This window comes from Solanum verrucosum, unplaced genomic scaffold (assembly GCF_900185275.1).
Source record: "Solanum verrucosum unplaced genomic scaffold, falcon-dt-bn FXZP01000247.1, whole genome shotgun sequence".
Classification (NCBI taxonomy): domain Eukaryota; kingdom Viridiplantae; phylum Streptophyta; class Magnoliopsida; order Solanales; family Solanaceae; genus Solanum; species Solanum verrucosum.
In genome coordinates, this window is record NW_026020125.1 from 200,368 (window position 1) to 220,166 (window position 19,799).

Consider the following 19,799-nt stretch of genomic DNA (forward strand, 5'->3'; position numbering starts at 1 on the left):
TTATATAAATCAGCCATACACACACACTTGTTATATAAATATATTTGATACATCTCAATTGTTAATCCCTTTATTATACAGTCAGATACAAAATAATGACCACATCATAACTCACAAAATTAAAGTACATGCTCGCCATTTACTACTGATGTATCATGACTTACAATCCACATCTTGAGCTTCGGTGTCTTTTTTTAACCTTCGACACACACAATTTTGACGAATGTAGCATCAACATAACTTATTTATCCCCCCATACTGTTTGTTGTACAAAATAATGACCACATTATAATTTACAGATACACAATTACAATACTAGCGCGGCTTTTACTAATAATGTATCATGACTTACATATTTACATCAAAACGACAAAACAAAATTATAACCATGATACATTAAAAAGACTAGATACCAATTTATCGATAACAAACTCACAGATACCTTTAGATATAGCAATGTATCACGATTTTATGTAGCAAAAATTGAAAAATAACAATTCACAATACACACCAACTAATTCCATACCCTTTTTTTTATCAGATCTCTTTACTTTGAAATTGAAGTTGTGCTCTATTTTATATTTCTCCATTACATATCGGAACAACAATTTCATTACTTTTGTATCGCATACCTCACTCACTTTTTCAGATTTCGAAATGTCTCAACAAGATCGACAGATTCATATTGTATCAGAGAAAGGTTCTTCAATGAACATGGACTCTAATCAAGATAAACCAACGTTTACAGTATAGACAGAAAAGGATGATGATTCCAAGATTGGCGAGAGAAACAACTCAGATTGCAAAGAAAAAAAGGGAGATGATAATAACAACAGGGAGTTAGATTTCAAATTTGGAGTTTTTCACGATTTCGAATTGATAGAGAAGATGAAAAAATGAATTTTGAATTTTGTGAATTTGTTATTTAAATTTTTTGAATCAAGTTTGTAATTTTTTTTTATGAACAGGGAGAATTTGAAATTGAATTTAGTTGTTCTGTTAAGATTTACCACTGCCTGATTATTTGAAATAAGAAACGTAAGCGTAATGGGTGGGATTCAATTTTTTAATCCCTGATTTGACGCAACAAACTGATACTCATGATATCAGATTTGATGTATCAGGAGTCACAATTATGTATCCAAATTATACAAAATTCAAGGGATTTTTGTAATTAATGAAAGAGTAGGAATAGAATGTAATTTGTCAATTACACTATGTCAGTTATGTAAGTTATACTATTTTTTTTTCCTTTTTTATTTTTTTATTTTGTTCTTTCTCTCACCGTTCTACAAAATAGAAATTAAATAAACTTATACGACCTAACATAAAATGGTTGATTGAAAGGAAGAAAAAATAAGAGAAGTGAATTTCATTAGTTTCGATTGGCTAATTTGAGCAAGTTCTTCTATGATGTAACACATATTTGGGATCAAATTCAGATGGAAGGCAAATTTACTTTATTTCATATATAAAGTAAAATCTAACCAAATTAATATTATCGGAATTATAAAATATTATTATTTTGAAAATATATTATTTCATTGATAAATTAAAATTTATAAATTTAAAGAGTGTTTTAGAGATTATGAAGATTCATTTTTATTATATCATTTGGGGTGAAGCTTGAAGGAATTTAAATGAATCCTCTTGTGAAAACAACATTCACGAATATTAGGTCATGATTAATAATATCGGTTACCGCAATATAGTGTATGGATGTCAATAGCCTGTTATTATCCTGGTGAAAATGATACTCTCTCCGTCCACAATTGTTTGGCAGGTATACTAAAAGTAGACGTCCAAGATTAATTGTCAATTCAAACAATCAAGAAATAATTAGTCATTTTTTTCCAATTCTGCCCTTAATGATTGTATAGTTCAATTCAAAAGTTATGTGGACTTTTGGTATTCTTGATATAGTAGGGTTATATTAGTCAAATTACACCTTGTATTAAATTTTCCTTGAGGGATGTGCATGACCTTACCTTGACAAACAATTGTGGACGGAGGGAGTACATGTTAAGAGATCCTGAGCTCAAAAGAAATTGTGAATACCATTGAAAAAAAAAATATTGATAAAATTGAAGACGATATAATACCTTTGGAACCAGTTACTCATACAATTTTTTTTTTTTTTTACAAAGTCTTGTTAATTATGTAAAGGATTATTTTATAGTATTAAATAGTTAATTGTGTCCATTCTTTGCATTTACTCTCACGTGTGCTTATTCAAAAATATTTCATAACATGTGGTAACAATAATGAGGAATGATCTTCAATAACATGTAAGGTCCCCTCTAGTCTACCTGGAATTTAAATTGCCACGTGTACATAGTGACACGTGGAAGTGGGTCCCAGTGTTATACCAAAATTCCTCCAAGTTACCAACACAATACGATCGATCTGTTGGCACGTGTCATATTGCTGCAATCATGTCGGTCCAAATATTGTACGGAGGAACAGTTTGCATACGCATGATCACTTTTTTTTTTCAAAATCTCAAAAAAAAAAAGATACGTAATTGTTTTATTTGATGGGAAAAATAATATTCCTTTCATTTCAACCTGTGTGGCACGTCACTTGTGACGTAATTTGGATAGAAAGTTATTTTTCTTCTCTATTACTGTTAAATAAAATTTTAATTTTCTTCATTTCTAATTAGAGGTCTCAAATTTAAGTCTCTCTATTCATATATAAAATATCTAGGAATAGAGAGCACTTCATTTAGTAATTTGAAATTTTTCGACGCCAATTCAAACTTAATTGAACCTCAATATAAATATCAAATATCAAATGAAAAAAAAAACAATAATAAATAATATGTGATTTAAATCTATGGAATGTCATTACTGGGCCCATACTTCAGAAATGAGATGCTTCGAGCTTTTTCACTTCTCTTTAATTTATTATAATTACGATTTGTTGTGGTTGTCCTTTAAAACGTTCTAGTAATTGCTTTGAGCCTTTACAGAACTGAATTTTTTTTTTTTACTTTAGTCAGTCATCTGGTGATCCATTTTTTTTACATCTAATTAAAATAAAGGAACGTCTTCGAACGAATAGGGAAGGAAAAATTTAAAGTATCTTTTGAAGTTTTTTCTTAAATTTAAATATTTAATCTCTTATTGACTATACATACGTCAATAATAAGATTTGATGATATTTTTACGCCAAAAGGAAGGATATCTTTTCTAATCACAACAAAGGTAGAAGATATTTTTAGATCAAAAGGTGAAAGGAGGAGTAGATATTCAAGTAAGAAAGAACAATACAATTACATAAAAATTATTCTAATTTTCAAGTATTCAAGTAAGAAAGAATAATACAATTATATAAAAACTATTCTATTTTTCAATTATTATAACGATCACCACATTAAAAGATATAAATTATTGTACTTTCTCCTAAAAATTCCTCTTCCAATTTAACAATACATAAAATTTAGATCTAACTTTAGAAAAAAACAGAACCCCTAAAAAGTTGGGTCCCAAATCTTTGTTTTAATTGCTTTATAGTAAGCATAACCTCTATTTAACTCTATAACAAATTAAATTTGGCTTGATGGTGTTAAACAGAACACTTGATTCAACTAGTTTCTCTTGATATTCACAATACATGTACCAGTACTTTCTGTCCAGTTTTGAATTGATACATATATTAAAAAAACAATGATTGACATAACGAGGTTATCATTTTATTCTTATTAATTATGAATTAAAAAGTTAAATTTTTAAAAAAGTTCTACATTTTTCAAAGTAAATAATTGTGGATATAATAGGTAAAAAAAATTATCCTTTTTATTTGTCAAAAAGGACAAAGTAATTAAGAACAACTAATGTGGACAAATAATGAGGGACATAGGGAGAAAAGAAAAAGAGAAAAGGGAAAAAGCTAACGCAAGACTCTACTAATATTGGAAAGAGACGTGGTACAGATCCCAAGGTGGAAGAAATGATGGTCCAAATATGGAACCAATCAACTCTTTTCTAGACAAAAGCTTACACCACTAATCTCCCCTCCTTCTTCTTCTTCTTTTGTCTCTATTTCTACACTTTGCTTCACGTGCACTTTTACAGTCTTACACCCCTTCTTTTTCTCTATCATCACCTGCCCTCCCATCAAAATCCCCCCCAAAACAAATGGACTACTTTTATTTTAAGTAAAGATTTCCAATATATTAAGTACAAATGAATCAACATTTTATTTTTTTGTATTTCAGTTGGGACTCATAGTTAACATCGGCCGACAGGCCAAAAGTGAAAGGAGAAAACCAAAAAAAAAAAAAAAACATCTTGATGGAGAGTGCAATCAGTATATGAGATGCCTAAAGGAGAAGTGTGTACAAGTATGTGATGTCGACCCTCACATAAAAGGATCTTGCTTCACAATTTGAAACTAATGTTGAAAATGATAGGTTTTTCATGGATATTTTTAGAACTAATCCACTTGGAGAAGACCTCATATCCCTAAATAAATGACACTTCATTTGATCAAAGTTGAAGTTTCTAGCAAGATGAAATGTTCCAGCATGTAGGGTCACTAATGTCTAAAGAACAATAACATTGTTACATCCCTGAATACACATGTCTCTTGGAGATTATTAACTGTTCCAAGTTCAGGAACAAGTTTCCTTTTCATCTTAACTTCCTGTTTATAACATTAACTGGAGATTGATGTTGATATCAGACCAAAAACAGAACAATCACCAGTGTAACAGATAATACATGAACAGTTGCAACAGATTACTAGATGTCATTCTCGTTTAGGCATTAAATTCACCTTCTGCACAAGGTTATGTTGTTATTTGCAAACCCAAACTAGGAGATTAAATTAAGGATGATTGAATAGAATGCTGAACATCAACCACTATCGAAGAATGGACAATCCTCTTATTTTCTAGATCTGATCCCAGTTTCTGTTGAATGGATCTTCAATTCTGGGAACTCCACCACTGTACTAACATTAGACTCCTTATTTCATAAAACTAGCCTTACTGAGAACTCGACCTCTGTACATCTACCAACTGGTAAAGATCACCTCGTCTTTGCTTCTCTAATGGAAGGTTTGTCCTAGATGTCAAATGATTCATATGTTAGTGAAGAGGTCTCCTAATAGTTTCTACTACAAAGAATGTAAAAAGGAAACACATAGTAGGTACATGTCATCTCACCTCCTCAGATCAATTTGTGAATAGTCAATCTCCGAGATGATAATTGCCTCGTCATGTTCAGTTGTAGCCAGCACTTCTCCAAACTGCCATATATACACACAATTAATCAGAGTTGTCGTTACAACTAATGGCACCCCTTCTCTTTGTAAATGGAGAAGATTGTTCCTTCCCAAATCAGATGATTTACTTTTTGTATATTTTCACATCATAAGGACATAAAATATGCTCACTTACTGGTCCAATTAGTGTGGAATGCCCCCAAGCCACATATCCACCACCAACGTCTCGAGCAGGTGCACATGTTGCAACATATAGCTGAAACATATACATTCATTTTTTTTTTACCACAAAACATATGAAAAATATACAAAAGAAAATTCATGCATTTTCTAAAAGTTTCCATGCATGACACTCATAAACAAGACCATTTTGTTTCTTATGAATGGTACTGGTAGGTATTGTAATTACAATTAGACTTAGCTTCCAGTTAACTCATCGATTATACCTATGCTGTAGACTGTAGTATCCTTTCCCTATTCTTTATACTTAATTCCTCCCATTTTATTTGTTTTAAAACCATTTCCAAAACAAAAGTTAAGAGACGATCCAAGTCACAGAATGACAGGAAATCTACAAATCCTGGACAAACATCTGTTTTTGTTCATCTTTCTCCATCCTTCCCTCCGATACTTCATGCATCATATGGTTAGGTTTCACTGTCTCGGTTTATTTGGAAAACAATGCTTACAAGGCAAAAATAGTTCAAGGTATCAGAATAAAATGGTGTTGCACCAAAAAGGTGAGAGGCATCTCAGGTCCTTCACTTTTAAACCTTTTATAGTCCAAAGGAAAGTGATTATACATGCATTCCGTTATACCTGATTATCAACTGCCCTGCAGATGAGAAAAAGGTACAGATTAGTGATGTCACATGTGGCGATATTGGAGTTGGACTTGTAAATGATAATACATAGATATGATTTTAAATAAACAAAATTTAATATAGAGATGCAACCATGAATTGTCTACTCAGTCAAATGACCTAGATGTTGAACAATTAAACAACTTCACCCAAAAAAAGACATGCATAGACCTTGCCCTTTGCAGTAACTCCCAGTGCAGTGGTCCAGTAGTCATGTTGAACGCCCCAGGATAGCAGATCAGATGAGCCCCTGGTAATCACAATTTTAAAAAGGTTCAAAGACTTCGCTGACAAAGATAATGATAGTGGAGGAACTATTGACAAACAACCACTATTATTAGACAGAGTGCTGAGTTAGCACAAGTTAGTGTCTCGATGAAAAAAGACTGAACAATTAACGAGGTATGCTAAGAATCTCAATAAAAAAAGGACGGAAACAATTGACGAGGTATGCTAAGAATTCCACATAAGTGTGCAAGTAGCTTTGTCAAGGTTTAATACATCGACAACCCCTTCAACTTGCAAGCAAGTTTCATTTAGGCACTCAAACTACGATATGTTCCAGTCGAGCATCTGGAAATATGGTAAAGTGTTCCTATTGACACATTTGGTTCAAATTTTGAAAATATTTTGCGCTAGTTCTCAAATGTCTATATTAGGTAGTTAAGTTAACCACATAAATTATGTTCACCAAGTGCACATTAGATGCATGACATATCTTAAACTAAAATAAAGTTTGAAGGTTTAATACACCAACAACCTCTTTGGCACTCAAACTATGATCCATTCAAATCGAACATCTGAACACATGATAAAGTGATCCTATTGACACATTTGGTTCAAATTTTGAAAATATGTTTGCACACGTCTCAAGAGTCTATTAGGTAGTTAAGTTAACCACATAAATTATGTCACATCCTTTAGTTATACACATCAACATCAATTGAAACATGCTTGACGGTTTACGGCCTAATAAGGCTAATGCATATAACTAAAGGAGGTGACATTTAAAGTGATTAACTAATCTACATAATGGGCACTTAAGAATACGTGCGAGAACTTTTCAAAATTTTGAGCATGAAGTGTCTAATAGGAATACTTTAACATGTGTTCAAGTGCTCAATTGAAACAGATCGTAGTTTGAGTGTCCAAATAAAATTTACAGGCAAGTTCAAGGGGACGTCAATGTATTCCAACAAATTTGAAAGTTGCATCAGATTATGATGACACATTTTAAAATCATTGTATCATAGTTCTTTCATGTTTGTTTCCCACTTCAAAGAATAAGAGTTGACGCCCTAGTGGTCAATGAAGTGGGTTGAGAACCATGAAGTCTCATGTTTGAAACCCAACATAGACAAAAATACTAGGTGATTTCTTCTCATCTACCCTAACCTTGGTAGATAGAGTTACCTAGCACCAGTTGCTACCGGGAGGTGCCAAGTATCACGCAGAGCTAGTTGAGGAGCACGCAAGCTTGCCCTAACATCATGGTTATAAAAATGAAAGAATAGTAAGAGTTGATCACAGTCAAATATTTGAATAAACGAGCCAGGATTCATGATTTGAAGGTTCCAACAGGTTTGTATGATAATTTTAGACTTGTCCACAAATTTCAGTTAGATTTCCAGGTGGTTTGGAACTGATGGAATTCACAACACAGATTGCATTTCCAGAGAAAAATCAAGAACATGACCCCTCATTTGTGCATTTGAGGTCCAAAGGGTAATTTAATCGCATGGCTAAGCTCATATCGTAATTTGTGACTTATAGCAACTGATTTTGTCCAAATTTCGAGTTTGATTGACAAACTCAGTCCATGGTTAAAGAATTATTTCGGGTTCATCCAAAAAAGGTATTGGATTCATCATTTCAGACATGCCAGGGAAATAAAGAATTATAATACTTTTTTTTAATTTAAAAAAAAGAAAGAATTATAATACATTTTGGTTACAAAAGCCAATTAGTTTTATTTATGGCATGGCTCATTCCAGTATATTTAAATATACAAGAGCCTTAGTCTTGAAAGATGGTGAAGAATATTTCTAAACACAAAGGCTTATCTCCCAAGAGAACAAGTGAAGGCCAAAAGTAATTTGGCTGTGTCCTTTAGCAAGCTGGAATCATTCCACATCAAATCATCCATGGAGACCTGGATCTTAACGTCCAAAGATTAAGAGTGATATCCACAGAAGATCATGAGTGGTTACAAAGGAGTTTTGAGGAGGAATAAGTGTGGGAGAGCATTAAGCCTTTGTGCAATTGACAAGGATCCAGGCCCAGATGGCATCACAATGAACTTTTTTCAGACATTTTGGGCTCTGGTTAAGGAGGACATCATGGGAATATTGCACTATTTCCATGAACACCATGTGTTTAAAAAGATCTTTAATGCCAATTTTGTGGCCCTTATCCGAAAAAAGGAAGGAACAGTAGAGTCGAGAGACTTTAGGCCTATTAGCGTGATCTCTGGGGTGTACAAGATATATGCCAAAGTTTTAGCAGAAAGAACGAAGAGAGTAATAAACAGACTGGTAAACAAACATCAAATGGCTTTTGTGAAAGGGAGACAAATTACGGATGCAGCCTTAATTGCAAGTGAATGCATAGATACCAGATCTAGAGGGGAAGTGGCTGGAATGATCTATAAATTGGACACTGAAGAAGCCTATGATCATGTTAATTAGGCTACCTTCTAAACACTCTAAACAGATGGAATTTGGGGACAAATGGTTGAAATGGATAAGCTTCTGCATCAAAGCTGTTAGGTTCTCCATTCTGATAAATGACCTATTGGGCTTTTTCACTCTGATAGGGGACTCAGTATAGGGGACCCTCTATCCCCTTCCCTATTCATTTTAGCCATGGAAGGTCTCAATAGTATGATGAGGAGAGCACAACAAAATAACTGAGGGACTTCAACATAGGAGGAGGTGAGAGAGGAGATTTGGAGATCTGCCATTTGCTATATGCAGATGATACTGTTTTAATCCGTGAACCTAAAGTGGAACAAGTTTTCATTAGAGTCTTGCTAGTAGTGTTTGAAGTTGTATCTGGTTTAAGGGTGAATTGGAGGAAGAGCAGCATTTATCCTGTCAAAGAAGTGTCTAGCATTCAGACTTTTGGTAGCATACTTGGGTGTGGCATGGGTTATCTGCCCATAGTGTACCTAGGGATGCCTTTAGGCAGGAGACACAAGGATGTGGAGATTCAGAACAACATTCTGACGAAAGCTGAGAAGGGGTTGGCTCAGTAGAAAGCAGTGGCACAATACCATTCACTAGGAGGAAAGGTGGTCACACTAATCAACTCAGTATTGAACTCTCTCCCTACCTATGTGATGTCTCTGTTTTCTATACCTGCAATTGTGATCAAGAGGCTACACAAACAGAGTAGAGACTTCCTATGGAAAGGCAACAAGGAAAGTGGGGGTTGGGGGGGGGGATATTATCTGGTCAGATGGGAGGTGGTGCAACATAGCAAAGGTTAAGGGGTCATGGTATCAGAAACTTGAGAATCCAGAATAACAGTCTAATGATGTAGTGATGGAGATTTAGTGCAAAAGAATCTACTTTATGTAAGGAGGTCGTATCCCACAAGTTGGGACAATCTAGCCCATGGTGTCCAATGAGGGTGAACTGTACTTATGGGATGGGGGTTTGGAGGACAATCAGATCACTATGGCCAAAACTACAAGGCAATTCCAGTATCAGGGGTGGAGATGGTACCAATAGCTTGTTCTGGAAGGAAGATTGAATTGGGCAAGCCCCTTTGCAGGAAGCTTACCCGGATCTTATGATACTTAGTAGTCATCGACACTCATCGTGAAGCAACCATTTTTGATAATCAAGGGTAGAATCTAGGTTTTAGAAGACATTTAAGTGACCGGGAGATAGATAGGGTGACAACTCTTTTACATGAAGTGGAGGATTTTCCTGGCACTACTATACAATCTGATACACTGAGATGGAGACATTCAAGGGATGGCCTTATCTATGTGAATAAAATGTACAAGGATAACAGTGTGATGCAAGGAGAATGCCAAACATCTGGAAGAACATGGCTTCCACCAAGGTTAAATGTTTCACCTGGTTAGTGGTGAAGAGAGCATGCCTTAGGGAATCTCCAACTCAATACTCTATTTTACACTCTAAATATAAAGTTCCTTTATTTTTTCAGACAATCAACTCCAATCCAATTCTCTATTTTACTCTCTAAAAAAGAATCTTCTTCTCTCTCCTCAATATTATATTATTATTTCTATTTCATTCTTATTTTCTTATTTCATAATATATCTCATTTCTTCTTCTTTTCCAAATAATCATTCTATATAATTTTCATGTGATATAATATTTATTCAAATTCTTTATTTAATATAAAATTATATTTTATTCTAAATTTTTAAATAACATAAATTACAAGCAAATATTATATAATATACAAATTAATGGACAATTCAAATAAAAGTGAAATCATTAATGAAATACATTACATAAACATTACATAAATACTCAACTTTCAAGATTATTACGTTGCTCTCATAAATGCTCTATTAATGCATTACGGAGTTAAAAATGAGCATTTTTGTCCTTACTTTTTTTATGTCTAGCTAAAAATTATTCAAACCGGAGATTTTCAAATTATATTAGTGACAGAAAATTAAAATATATATATTATTAATTCGGGATGAAAATAGTATATATTAAATAATATATTTTTTAAAACATTATATTGCATTTAAAGAAAAACATGAATATTAGATATTTAATTAATGGAATTATATGTAAAATAATATGTTCATTACAAAATAATAGAAATAATAATAAAATAATACAACAACAACAACAACATACCCAGTGAAATCCCACTAGGTGGGGTCTGGGGAGGGTAGAGTGTACGCAGACCTTGCCACTACCTCGTGCGAGGTAGAGAGGCTGTTTCCGGAAGACCCTCAGCAAAATAGAGAGTGTGAATAGTAGTTCTCCAAATTTCGAGAACTACTATTCACTTCTCTAAAAATGAAAGATAGAGGCTAAAATAAAGAGGGTTGGAGTGCCCATTCTCTATTTTACTCTCCAAATATAGAGAATGGAGAGCAAAATAGGGGTGGGTTGGAGATGGTCTTACACATGAGGTACTACAAAGAAGGGGAGAGTATATTTTTGTGCGATGGAACAGGGAAGAGAAACAACCATATTTTTTTGCATTGCAAGTTCATTACACAACTGTGTAACATGTTCCTTAGTCTAGTAAAGACTGAATGGACAATGCCTAGCATACAGCATACTGCAGATTTGCTGAGTTGTTAGATAAGTAGAGGGGGTGACAAGAGTCAGAAAAAATGGTGAAGGATAATACCTTCAAGTATATGGTGGACAGTGTCGAAGGAAAGGAATGACAGATGTTTTGAAGACAAGATCAAGTCCATTCATGATGTGAAATGGAACTGTTTACTGTTTAGTGTCTTGTTTCTCTTGGTGTAAGGAAACTGTATAGAGGAAGTAGATGAGCAGGTAGATTTCTTAGGTGCTCTATTAAGCTTAAAAGTTTAACCTTACTACCTTGTAATTTTTGGAGGTGACACAGCACTCCTTGAAGAATACAACAGTACTAATTCTAAAAAAAATGTAAAAAATGGATCAAAGAAGCCCTAAATGAAAGTTGGTCTTCAAAACGGATTGTTCAACTTGCACAAGAACCTGATCTGCCATCTACAAATTCCTGCCAGTGGAATGATAACAGACTCCTGATCACACAGGTCCCACAAGAAAAGTCACCAGAAAATTTGACCAATAGAATGATAAGCTCTCCTGCTCACACAGGTCTCACAGCAAGAATCACCAGCTAAAAGAAAAAATACTTGCTTCACAAGATCAAAGAAAAGAAGAGAAAGGAATGAGGTGTTGTTCAAAGTAATTTATTGTGAAGAATGGTGGATAGATGAAGCCAGTACACAAGAAAGCAATCTACAAGAAGTGCATTGTTCAAGTACAGTCCATAATTGCAGTTGCAAAAATAATACAGGGAATCTTATCATAGCCCTAAAGCGAATAAGTTATTGACTGAGAATATATATACTTTTACAAGTCCTTCAATATATTCGCTGAAATTTCTCACTACGCACAAAGTAGGTGGGCCCTAGTGGCCACAATGTTAAAATAAGTGCTTCTTAATGATTCTTAGTGGTCACTAGGTTGAAGAAAGTGATCTTTGGTGATCACTAGTAGTGTCTTTTGATTTTTAGTGTCTTGTTCCGGATGAGCTTTTCAGTTCACATGTTTTACAAGTTCAAGTGTCAGTCCAATTAAACTCGAGCAATGTAATGAAGGTTAAAAAAAGGGCCTCAGTCAAAGAGGGGCACCACTCTCATATTCTTGTAAAATATTGTGTGTTGAAATTGAATGCTTTCTGTCTAAACTTCCTCTCTTGTTTTTTTTTTGATAATAGTAACTGAAACTTCCTCTCTTGTTTCTAACTTCAATTATGGAAAGTTGATCCTTAGTTAAGTGTAGAATCTTAGAAATCACAGTAGGTGGTGCGATTACCATGGTTCAAAGATTCTTCTTGGATAAAGGCCACGCCAAACTGCCAAACAAAATTGTTGGCAAGGTTTGTCATGTTAATACTAAGGCTAGGCAAACCTTCATCTACAATGGGCTTCCCACAATTTACATTCTACTGATGACATAATTAAATTGAGGAAATTGATTGGTTCAGTTCATTTTCTTCTCTATGACTTTTGGTTTACACTACACTATAAGTTGTCTAACTCTGACGTAAATGCTTCTCCAATCCAGATCATCTTCACCTTGATACACTAATTATGCACTAGGTCATTTTTTCCCATCATATGTGGGATATGGCGTATTGAGGCTGTAAAACTATGCAAAACCAAGACCTTTGGCAGTTAGCTGGAAATAGGTGATTTTCCTCTTTTTACACCTAAAATTCACCATACTGCACTGAACAAAGGTATGGCATGTATTTAATCTATCACTTGGTGCATGAGAGTTAGACCTAGGATATTGCCAAAATTATCAAAACCTTTGCCTTCTTGACCTAATTGACATTCAAGAGTAACATTTTTCTTTTTTCTTTTTGAGCAGTTGCATTGAAGAGTATTGGGAATTGTTAGAATATGAATAGGTTTATACAATCCTATTAGAATAGGAATAGGTTTATACAATCCTATAAGAATAGGAATAGGTTTATACAATCCTATTAGAATAGGAATAGGAATAGAAATAGAAATAGGAATACTAAATAGTATCCTACTTGGTAAAGGCTTGTATTCTAGGGTCTATAAATAGGATGTCAATGTAATAATGTAGACACAACAACAATTCAATAATATTCTTTTCCTATATTTCTCATATGGTATCAGAACCTCTACGAACTTGTAGAGAATTAAAGAGCTTCCGTTGCCGGCGGGTGGCACCCATATATGTTGCCTGTCTGGCCAATGATTATGTTAGCAAAAGTTGGGTCACCATGCATCATTCTAGTGACTACTTTCTTATATCTAATTTGTGTAGCACCGTGCCATCATTCCTGTGACTGTTTTTTCATATTTAATTTGTGTAGCACCGTGCCATCATTTTGGTGACTACTTTTTCATATCTAGTTTGTGTAGCACTGTGCCATCATTCCAGTGACTCCTTTTTCATATATAATTTGTGTAGCACTCTGTCATCCTTCCGGTGACTACCTTTTTTTGCATATCTGATTTGCGTAGCACCGTGCATCTCTCCGGACTACTTTTCATATTTAATTTGTGTAGTACCATGGATTTTTCCGAACTATTTCTCATATCTGAGTAGCATAGCATCATGTGTCTTTTCAGTGACTCAGATTTGATTTGCATAGTTCCATTCGTCTTTCCGGTGACTCCTTAAATCTGATTTGCATAGGATTGTGCCATCATTCCAACCCTACCCGTATAATTTTTCTTTTTCAGTAGGGTCATGCCATCATTCCGACCCTACCCATATTATTTTTCTTTTTCAGTAGGGTCCTGCCATCATTCCGACCCTACCCATATTATTTCTCTTTTTCAATGGGGTCGTTCCATCAATTCGAACTATCCTAATAATTTCTATTTTCTAGTTGGGTCGTGACATCATTCCGACCCTACCCATATAATTTTATTTGTTAGATTGTGACCACTTTTACCCATCAAATCTAATACTCCGGCATATGAGCATGTTTCGAGCAGTGACTTGTTTAATATCGACTGTCTATTGATTCCAACATGAACCATGTACTTTATACTAGATTTTGAGCACTTACAATGTTCACTGCATTGTGAAGAAGTCTATATGGAGCAACCACCTAATTTTGTTGCTCAGGGGGAGTTTAGTAGCCTTGTATGTTGATTACATAAGTCACTCTATGGTCTGAAACAGTCTTTGCAAGCTTGGTTTGGGAAGTTCCAACACTGTAATTTTATCACTCTGTGTTTTATCGGCACTATGCATCAAATTCAGTATTTCATGAGAAGATCAAGCACATTGAAATTTATTGTCAATTTTGTGAAGTCGAGTGATCAACTCGCAGATGTCTCACCAAGCCCCTCATCGGTCCTCGTGTTAATTACATTTGTAACAAGCTAGGTACATGAATTGTATGCACTAGCTTGAGGGGGAGTGTTAGAATATGAATAGGTTTATACAATCCTATTAGAATAGGAATAGGTTTATACAATCCTATAAGAATAGGAATAGGTTTATACAATCCTATTAGAATAGGAATAGGAATAGAAATAGAAATAGAAATAGGAATACTAAATAGTATCCTACTTGGTAAAGGATTGTATTCTAGGGTCTATAAATAGGATCTCAATGTAATAATGTAGATACAACAACAATTCAATAATATTCTTTTCCTATATTTCTCACATGAATAATTCTCATTTTTAAGAAGTTAATACTAAGGTCTTGTGAGTTGGTTCTGAATTCCGGATGATGTACAAACTGTATTAGTTTAAGTCTCTACTTCACCCTTCGGCAAACGATTTGGAAGCTTCTGCTTGTATTTCTCAAAAGTATGCACAACGCTGAACCTTTTTAAAAAACACTGGACCATATTTCATTATGAAACATGAGTTGTATCATCAAATGGGGAATCTTAGTAGCTCAGTTGGTTGGCTACCTAAATTCCCACCTTGTTGGTGAGGGTTCGATTCCCCACATTGTAATCCCCTCTCCATTTCCCCTTCCCCTACCCCCAATTTATTTATTTATTTTTTTAAAAAAAAGTTGTATCATCAAATTATCTACACGTTCTGCTAGACCACATGCATACACTTCAGAAAGGATGCAATGGTAGAAATTGGTCATAAACATACAGAAACTTTCTAGCTAATAAAGCAAAGTCATTGCTCATTAGCATTACGGTGTAAATATTACACAACACATTATGTTGACATCAACTATTAGGTTAAAAGAGGTTGACATATATATATAAACTGCAGTCAGCAATATATAACTCCACCATGATTGGAAATGTCAATCATTTGCAGAAATCAAATAAGGGAAAATACACACCTCTTGCTGCATATAGCATGGCCAATTCCTGAAAGCGAATGTCATAGCAGATCCCTATACCAATTCGGCCAACCTCTGCAGAAATATAGTTATAATCATTTCTCAAAAGCACAGGATGGATATATCAATTAACATAGAAAAAAGAAAAGGAAGATATTCAAGCTATTCAATGAAGCAAAATCCCATGAACTCAAATCTAGCAAAATATGGAACACAAGCATTCAGTTAAAGTAACTATATTAACTGGAAGAACTTTCAGAGCAGTCTTTTTGACACTTCCTTAGCAGTAACTTGGTTCATTTATTATCGATGTATGTTTGGGAAGTCAGAAGCAGAGAATACCTGTATCCACAACAGTTGGAGTCTCTCCTGCAGTAAGCGTCTGTGATTCCTTAAAGGTTATTTTACCAGGAATATCAATGTCAAAAAGATGTATCTGCAAAGACATCAAACTGTCAGATATTTTGCAGAGTATCCATTTTCTTGATTTTCCCACAAACTACTACATATGTTCCTTTTCCTTGGTGTCTGAACTTAGTTAGCTAATGCACACATGCCAATGATGCCATCATGCAAGGCAAAAGACCGACATTTTATTTCCACTATTTCACAGCAATCCTGCAACTCTGTGTGAACAGTTGCAGAAATACTTCAATTAACATCAACACGGCTTACAAATGGACGACCCCAGACAGTTTATAAGTTGGCTCCCAAAATCTATAGTGTCTATATTATAAGTTCCCAGCCTTTTTAATAATACCACCATTAAACTATCAGTCACAAAATCTGAAGGAGAATTGATTTTAAAAGATAAATAAAAATAAGATCTATTGGTAATCCTCAAGTGCAGAAAATAAGCAATACTTGAACAATCTTAGTTTGTTCTCTTATATTTTTGTCTCAAAGTTCGTTAATTTAAACCTGACAATCATCTGCTCAATTCGGACCATTGGCAGCACACTAAGTGTAAAATGACATTATCAAGATGCTATTGCCAACCCAGAAAAGCAAAAGAGAATACAAGGAACAGACCCCTCATATCTGTCAAGTGTAAGTTAGCAGTAGTTTTAAAGGCAAATTATGAGAAGCTGGAACAAGTAAGCAACTCACAGATCTGCACATCAAGAAATGAATGTCTGACTACAGTCTGTAACATCATTCAATCTCTGAATCCAAAAACTATTGAACACTGTGAGAAGTGATAACCTTGTCCTATTGAAGTTTATAGTTTACATAACTGATCAAGCATACTACCATCACTTTCTTAGCTTCTTCTAGAACTTAGTGGCTTAGCTACCTGCCCTCACCACAACAAGAGGGTGTATGATTACCTTTCTGTGCTTAGCATTCAACTTTCCATCAGCATCAAAGACGCAGCAAGTATTATACAGCTTGTCCCCACTGCGTTCAGGTATAGAGCCTCCCACTATTGTAATCTTCAGAAGTCGAGCTGCTTCAGAGAGCATGGCAGTTGACGGAGATGCATCAGGACCAGCATCAATGTCTTCAGCATAAATTGGGAAGCTATCATTTGAATATGGACTATTCCATATTTCCTAGCGAAAAACAAAGCCCAACAGTAAGCTAAAGTCAACTGCTGTAAATTTCAATGGCAGGTAATAGCCAAGCTATTGCGGAAAGATCTTTTTCAGGTTGTAAAATCAAAATAACAGAACATGTCTTTGTTGCCTCACTATCTAGTCTCATATCCCTAATCTATAAGTTTAAGTCAGACAAGAGGAAGTTGCTCGGATGGTAAAACCCCTCACTTCCAACCCTACTTTGCAAGTTCCAGACACCAGGGGAGCAAAAAGGTATAAATTATACAACAACAGCAAAAAGGTATAAATTATACAACAACAACAAAAAGGTATAAAGATTACAAATATATTTAGACATGAAAGAAGTGCAGGTTTCATAGGCTTTTGCAGCTAATAGGGAGGCTAATTTAAGATTGAAGGGGCAATAATATCTGGAACTCATTTAGCAACGGTTAAAAATATACACAATGTCCCATGTTATCTTTATAATCGTGGTGTCCGTTCCAGCTTGTGCGCACCTCGACTTATTTTAGTGGTATCTACTACCTCCCACCAACACACGTATTGGGTAACTATGTCCCCCAAGTGTTAAACAAATAGGAATAAATCACCTAGTATACACAATGTCACGTGTTGGTTGTATAAACTATAAAGTGTTTAAGAAAATTACACTGCCTACTCTACCCATTATCTTAAAAATTTTGGGTTGGATGCACAGATATTTCACAGCTACATTGAATATCTCACTATTAGCTGATTGAAATATTTGATTTTATAACTGAACGGAACAAAAGATTGAGACCTCTTAAGTTGCTCAATAAGACTGAACTCTATGTGTGCACACAAAAGATTATCGTCAAACGGGTTCAATACTAGCAATCAGACAGAGTATAACTAGAGCCCTATGCATAGGAAAAGAAACAGCTGCATTAGATGAACAATGTACAACTAAACTCACAGGCAAAACAACAAGCTTAGCCCCCTTTTCAGCAGCCTCCTCAATTGCTGCTCGCGCATGAATAATATTCCTTTCCTTATCTGCCGTCACCGATAATTGACATAGCCCAATCTTAAACTGCTCATTCAACATCAAGTTCACAAATCAAAAACGGATTAAACATAAGTCAAAGAAAAATTCAGATCAAGTTAGCCTCAATTCCGAACTAGTTTGAGTTCCACTATAAGTATCATAGTTTTTGACTATTTATTTCTACACTGGTCCACAACTCAACTTGACCTGTAACTTCTAACTCAAATAAATGGAATATGTAGACACAAGGAAAGGGATACCTTAGTGATGGGAGGAGAGGGCAATTGGAGAGCAGGAGGAACCCTAGCTTGTTCGGGCTTGAAAGTGGAAGCCATGGAAGAAGCTGATGCAGTGAGAGTTGTACGTGGTGAAAATTGGAAATGGTTGCTGTTAGTGGTTGTACGATTTGGGATGAAGTGAAAGGGACGATGGAGCAGGAGCGAGGGTGCAGGCCGTACGATGGACCGAGAAATGGAGGATCCAACTACTGACGAAGAAGAAGAAGATAAGAAGAGGAATCCAAGTCTCATTTCAACTTCAATTTCTCTTTCATTTTCTGCTCAAACACAAACTTTAATTCCATCGAATAAAATTATCAATTTGTGATTCTTACCAATTAAGAGGATTTTATAATTTTGTAATTTGTTACTCCTTGTCTGTTTTATTGGTTTTCTTCTAAAAAATTTGAAAACTTTCACCTTTTTACTTCCTTTATATTTCTTAAGTTTTTAAATTTATTGTGGTGTTTAGTTTATTTTTATATATTAGTTAGAAAATGAGTATTTACAATGGTATTTTTATTTTTTATTTTACGAAAATACTACTCCCTTATTATATTTTCACCCTTCCATGCTTATTTTCCAACTTTCTTATCTTGTCTATTTTGAAATAATTGTTGTGAATTTAATTAAAAGTTACAAATTTTCATGATTATAACATTATATGATTGTAGTAAATTGTGACTTATTTTCATTGATTAAATAGCTCTAAACATTTATAGTGATGATCTTGAGAGTATAATGTTTATTTTGAATTTTCATGGTTATTTTTTTATATTAAATTGATGGGTCTGTTTAAGTCTTAAAAAATTTCTCATTTTGGTAGATTGTTTTGTCATTATTTTTGTTATGAATTAGAATGTGATTGTTGTGATAGATTGAATTCATATGAATTGTTGTTGAAATTAGCGATGTAAAATTTGATAAAGTAGATAAATTTAAGTAAAACTAACATGTTTGATAAAACGAAAAAAGGTTTGCCCTTGGTTGTCACGCCCCGAGTCTATCCCTTAGGTGTGACCGACACTTGAAAATCATTATTGGTCTCAAGCAAATCCTTGACTTGGTTGACTACTCAGCGGAAAACTACATACATACATATGAAAACTTTAATGAGGAGCATTCAAAAACATTTAGTTAATTCTCATGTACTGTAAGAAAATACTGAATATAGATAATGATTTTGTTTGAAACATTTGAAAGAAAAATACTGAACTGACTCTCTAACTTTGTTCATGAAGCCTCTACTAGACTGCGGGTAGGTGTCGGGACAAGATCCACAGCTACCTCAAAAGTACTATCTAACTATT

At 34.4% G+C, this 19,799-nt stretch overlaps 2 protein-coding genes across 2 annotated transcripts in view; both read right to left on the reverse strand.

Annotated features, from left to right (window-relative positions):
- Positions 1-19,799, reverse strand: part of LOC125825796 (mechanosensitive ion channel protein 10-like) — a 676,215-nt gene that overhangs the window by 97,100 nt on the left and 559,316 nt on the right. The gene's annotated exons all lie outside the window — the stretch shown is intronic.
- On the reverse strand, positions 4,535-18,799 carry LOC125825811 (omega-amidase, chloroplastic-like). Its single transcript, XM_049505105.1, has 10 exons — positions 18,472-18,799; positions 18,140-18,256; positions 16,972-17,196; positions 15,983-16,076; positions 15,641-15,715; positions 6,267-6,345; positions 6,052-6,067; positions 5,408-5,488; positions 5,174-5,256; positions 4,535-5,072 (listed from the first exon to the last, which is right to left on the reverse strand). The coding sequence occupies exons 1-10, from the start codon at positions 18,739-18,741 to the stop codon at positions 4,994-4,996; spliced, it is 1,119 nt and encodes a 372-aa protein (XP_049361062.1). The 5' UTR covers positions 18,742-18,799; the 3' UTR covers positions 4,535-4,993.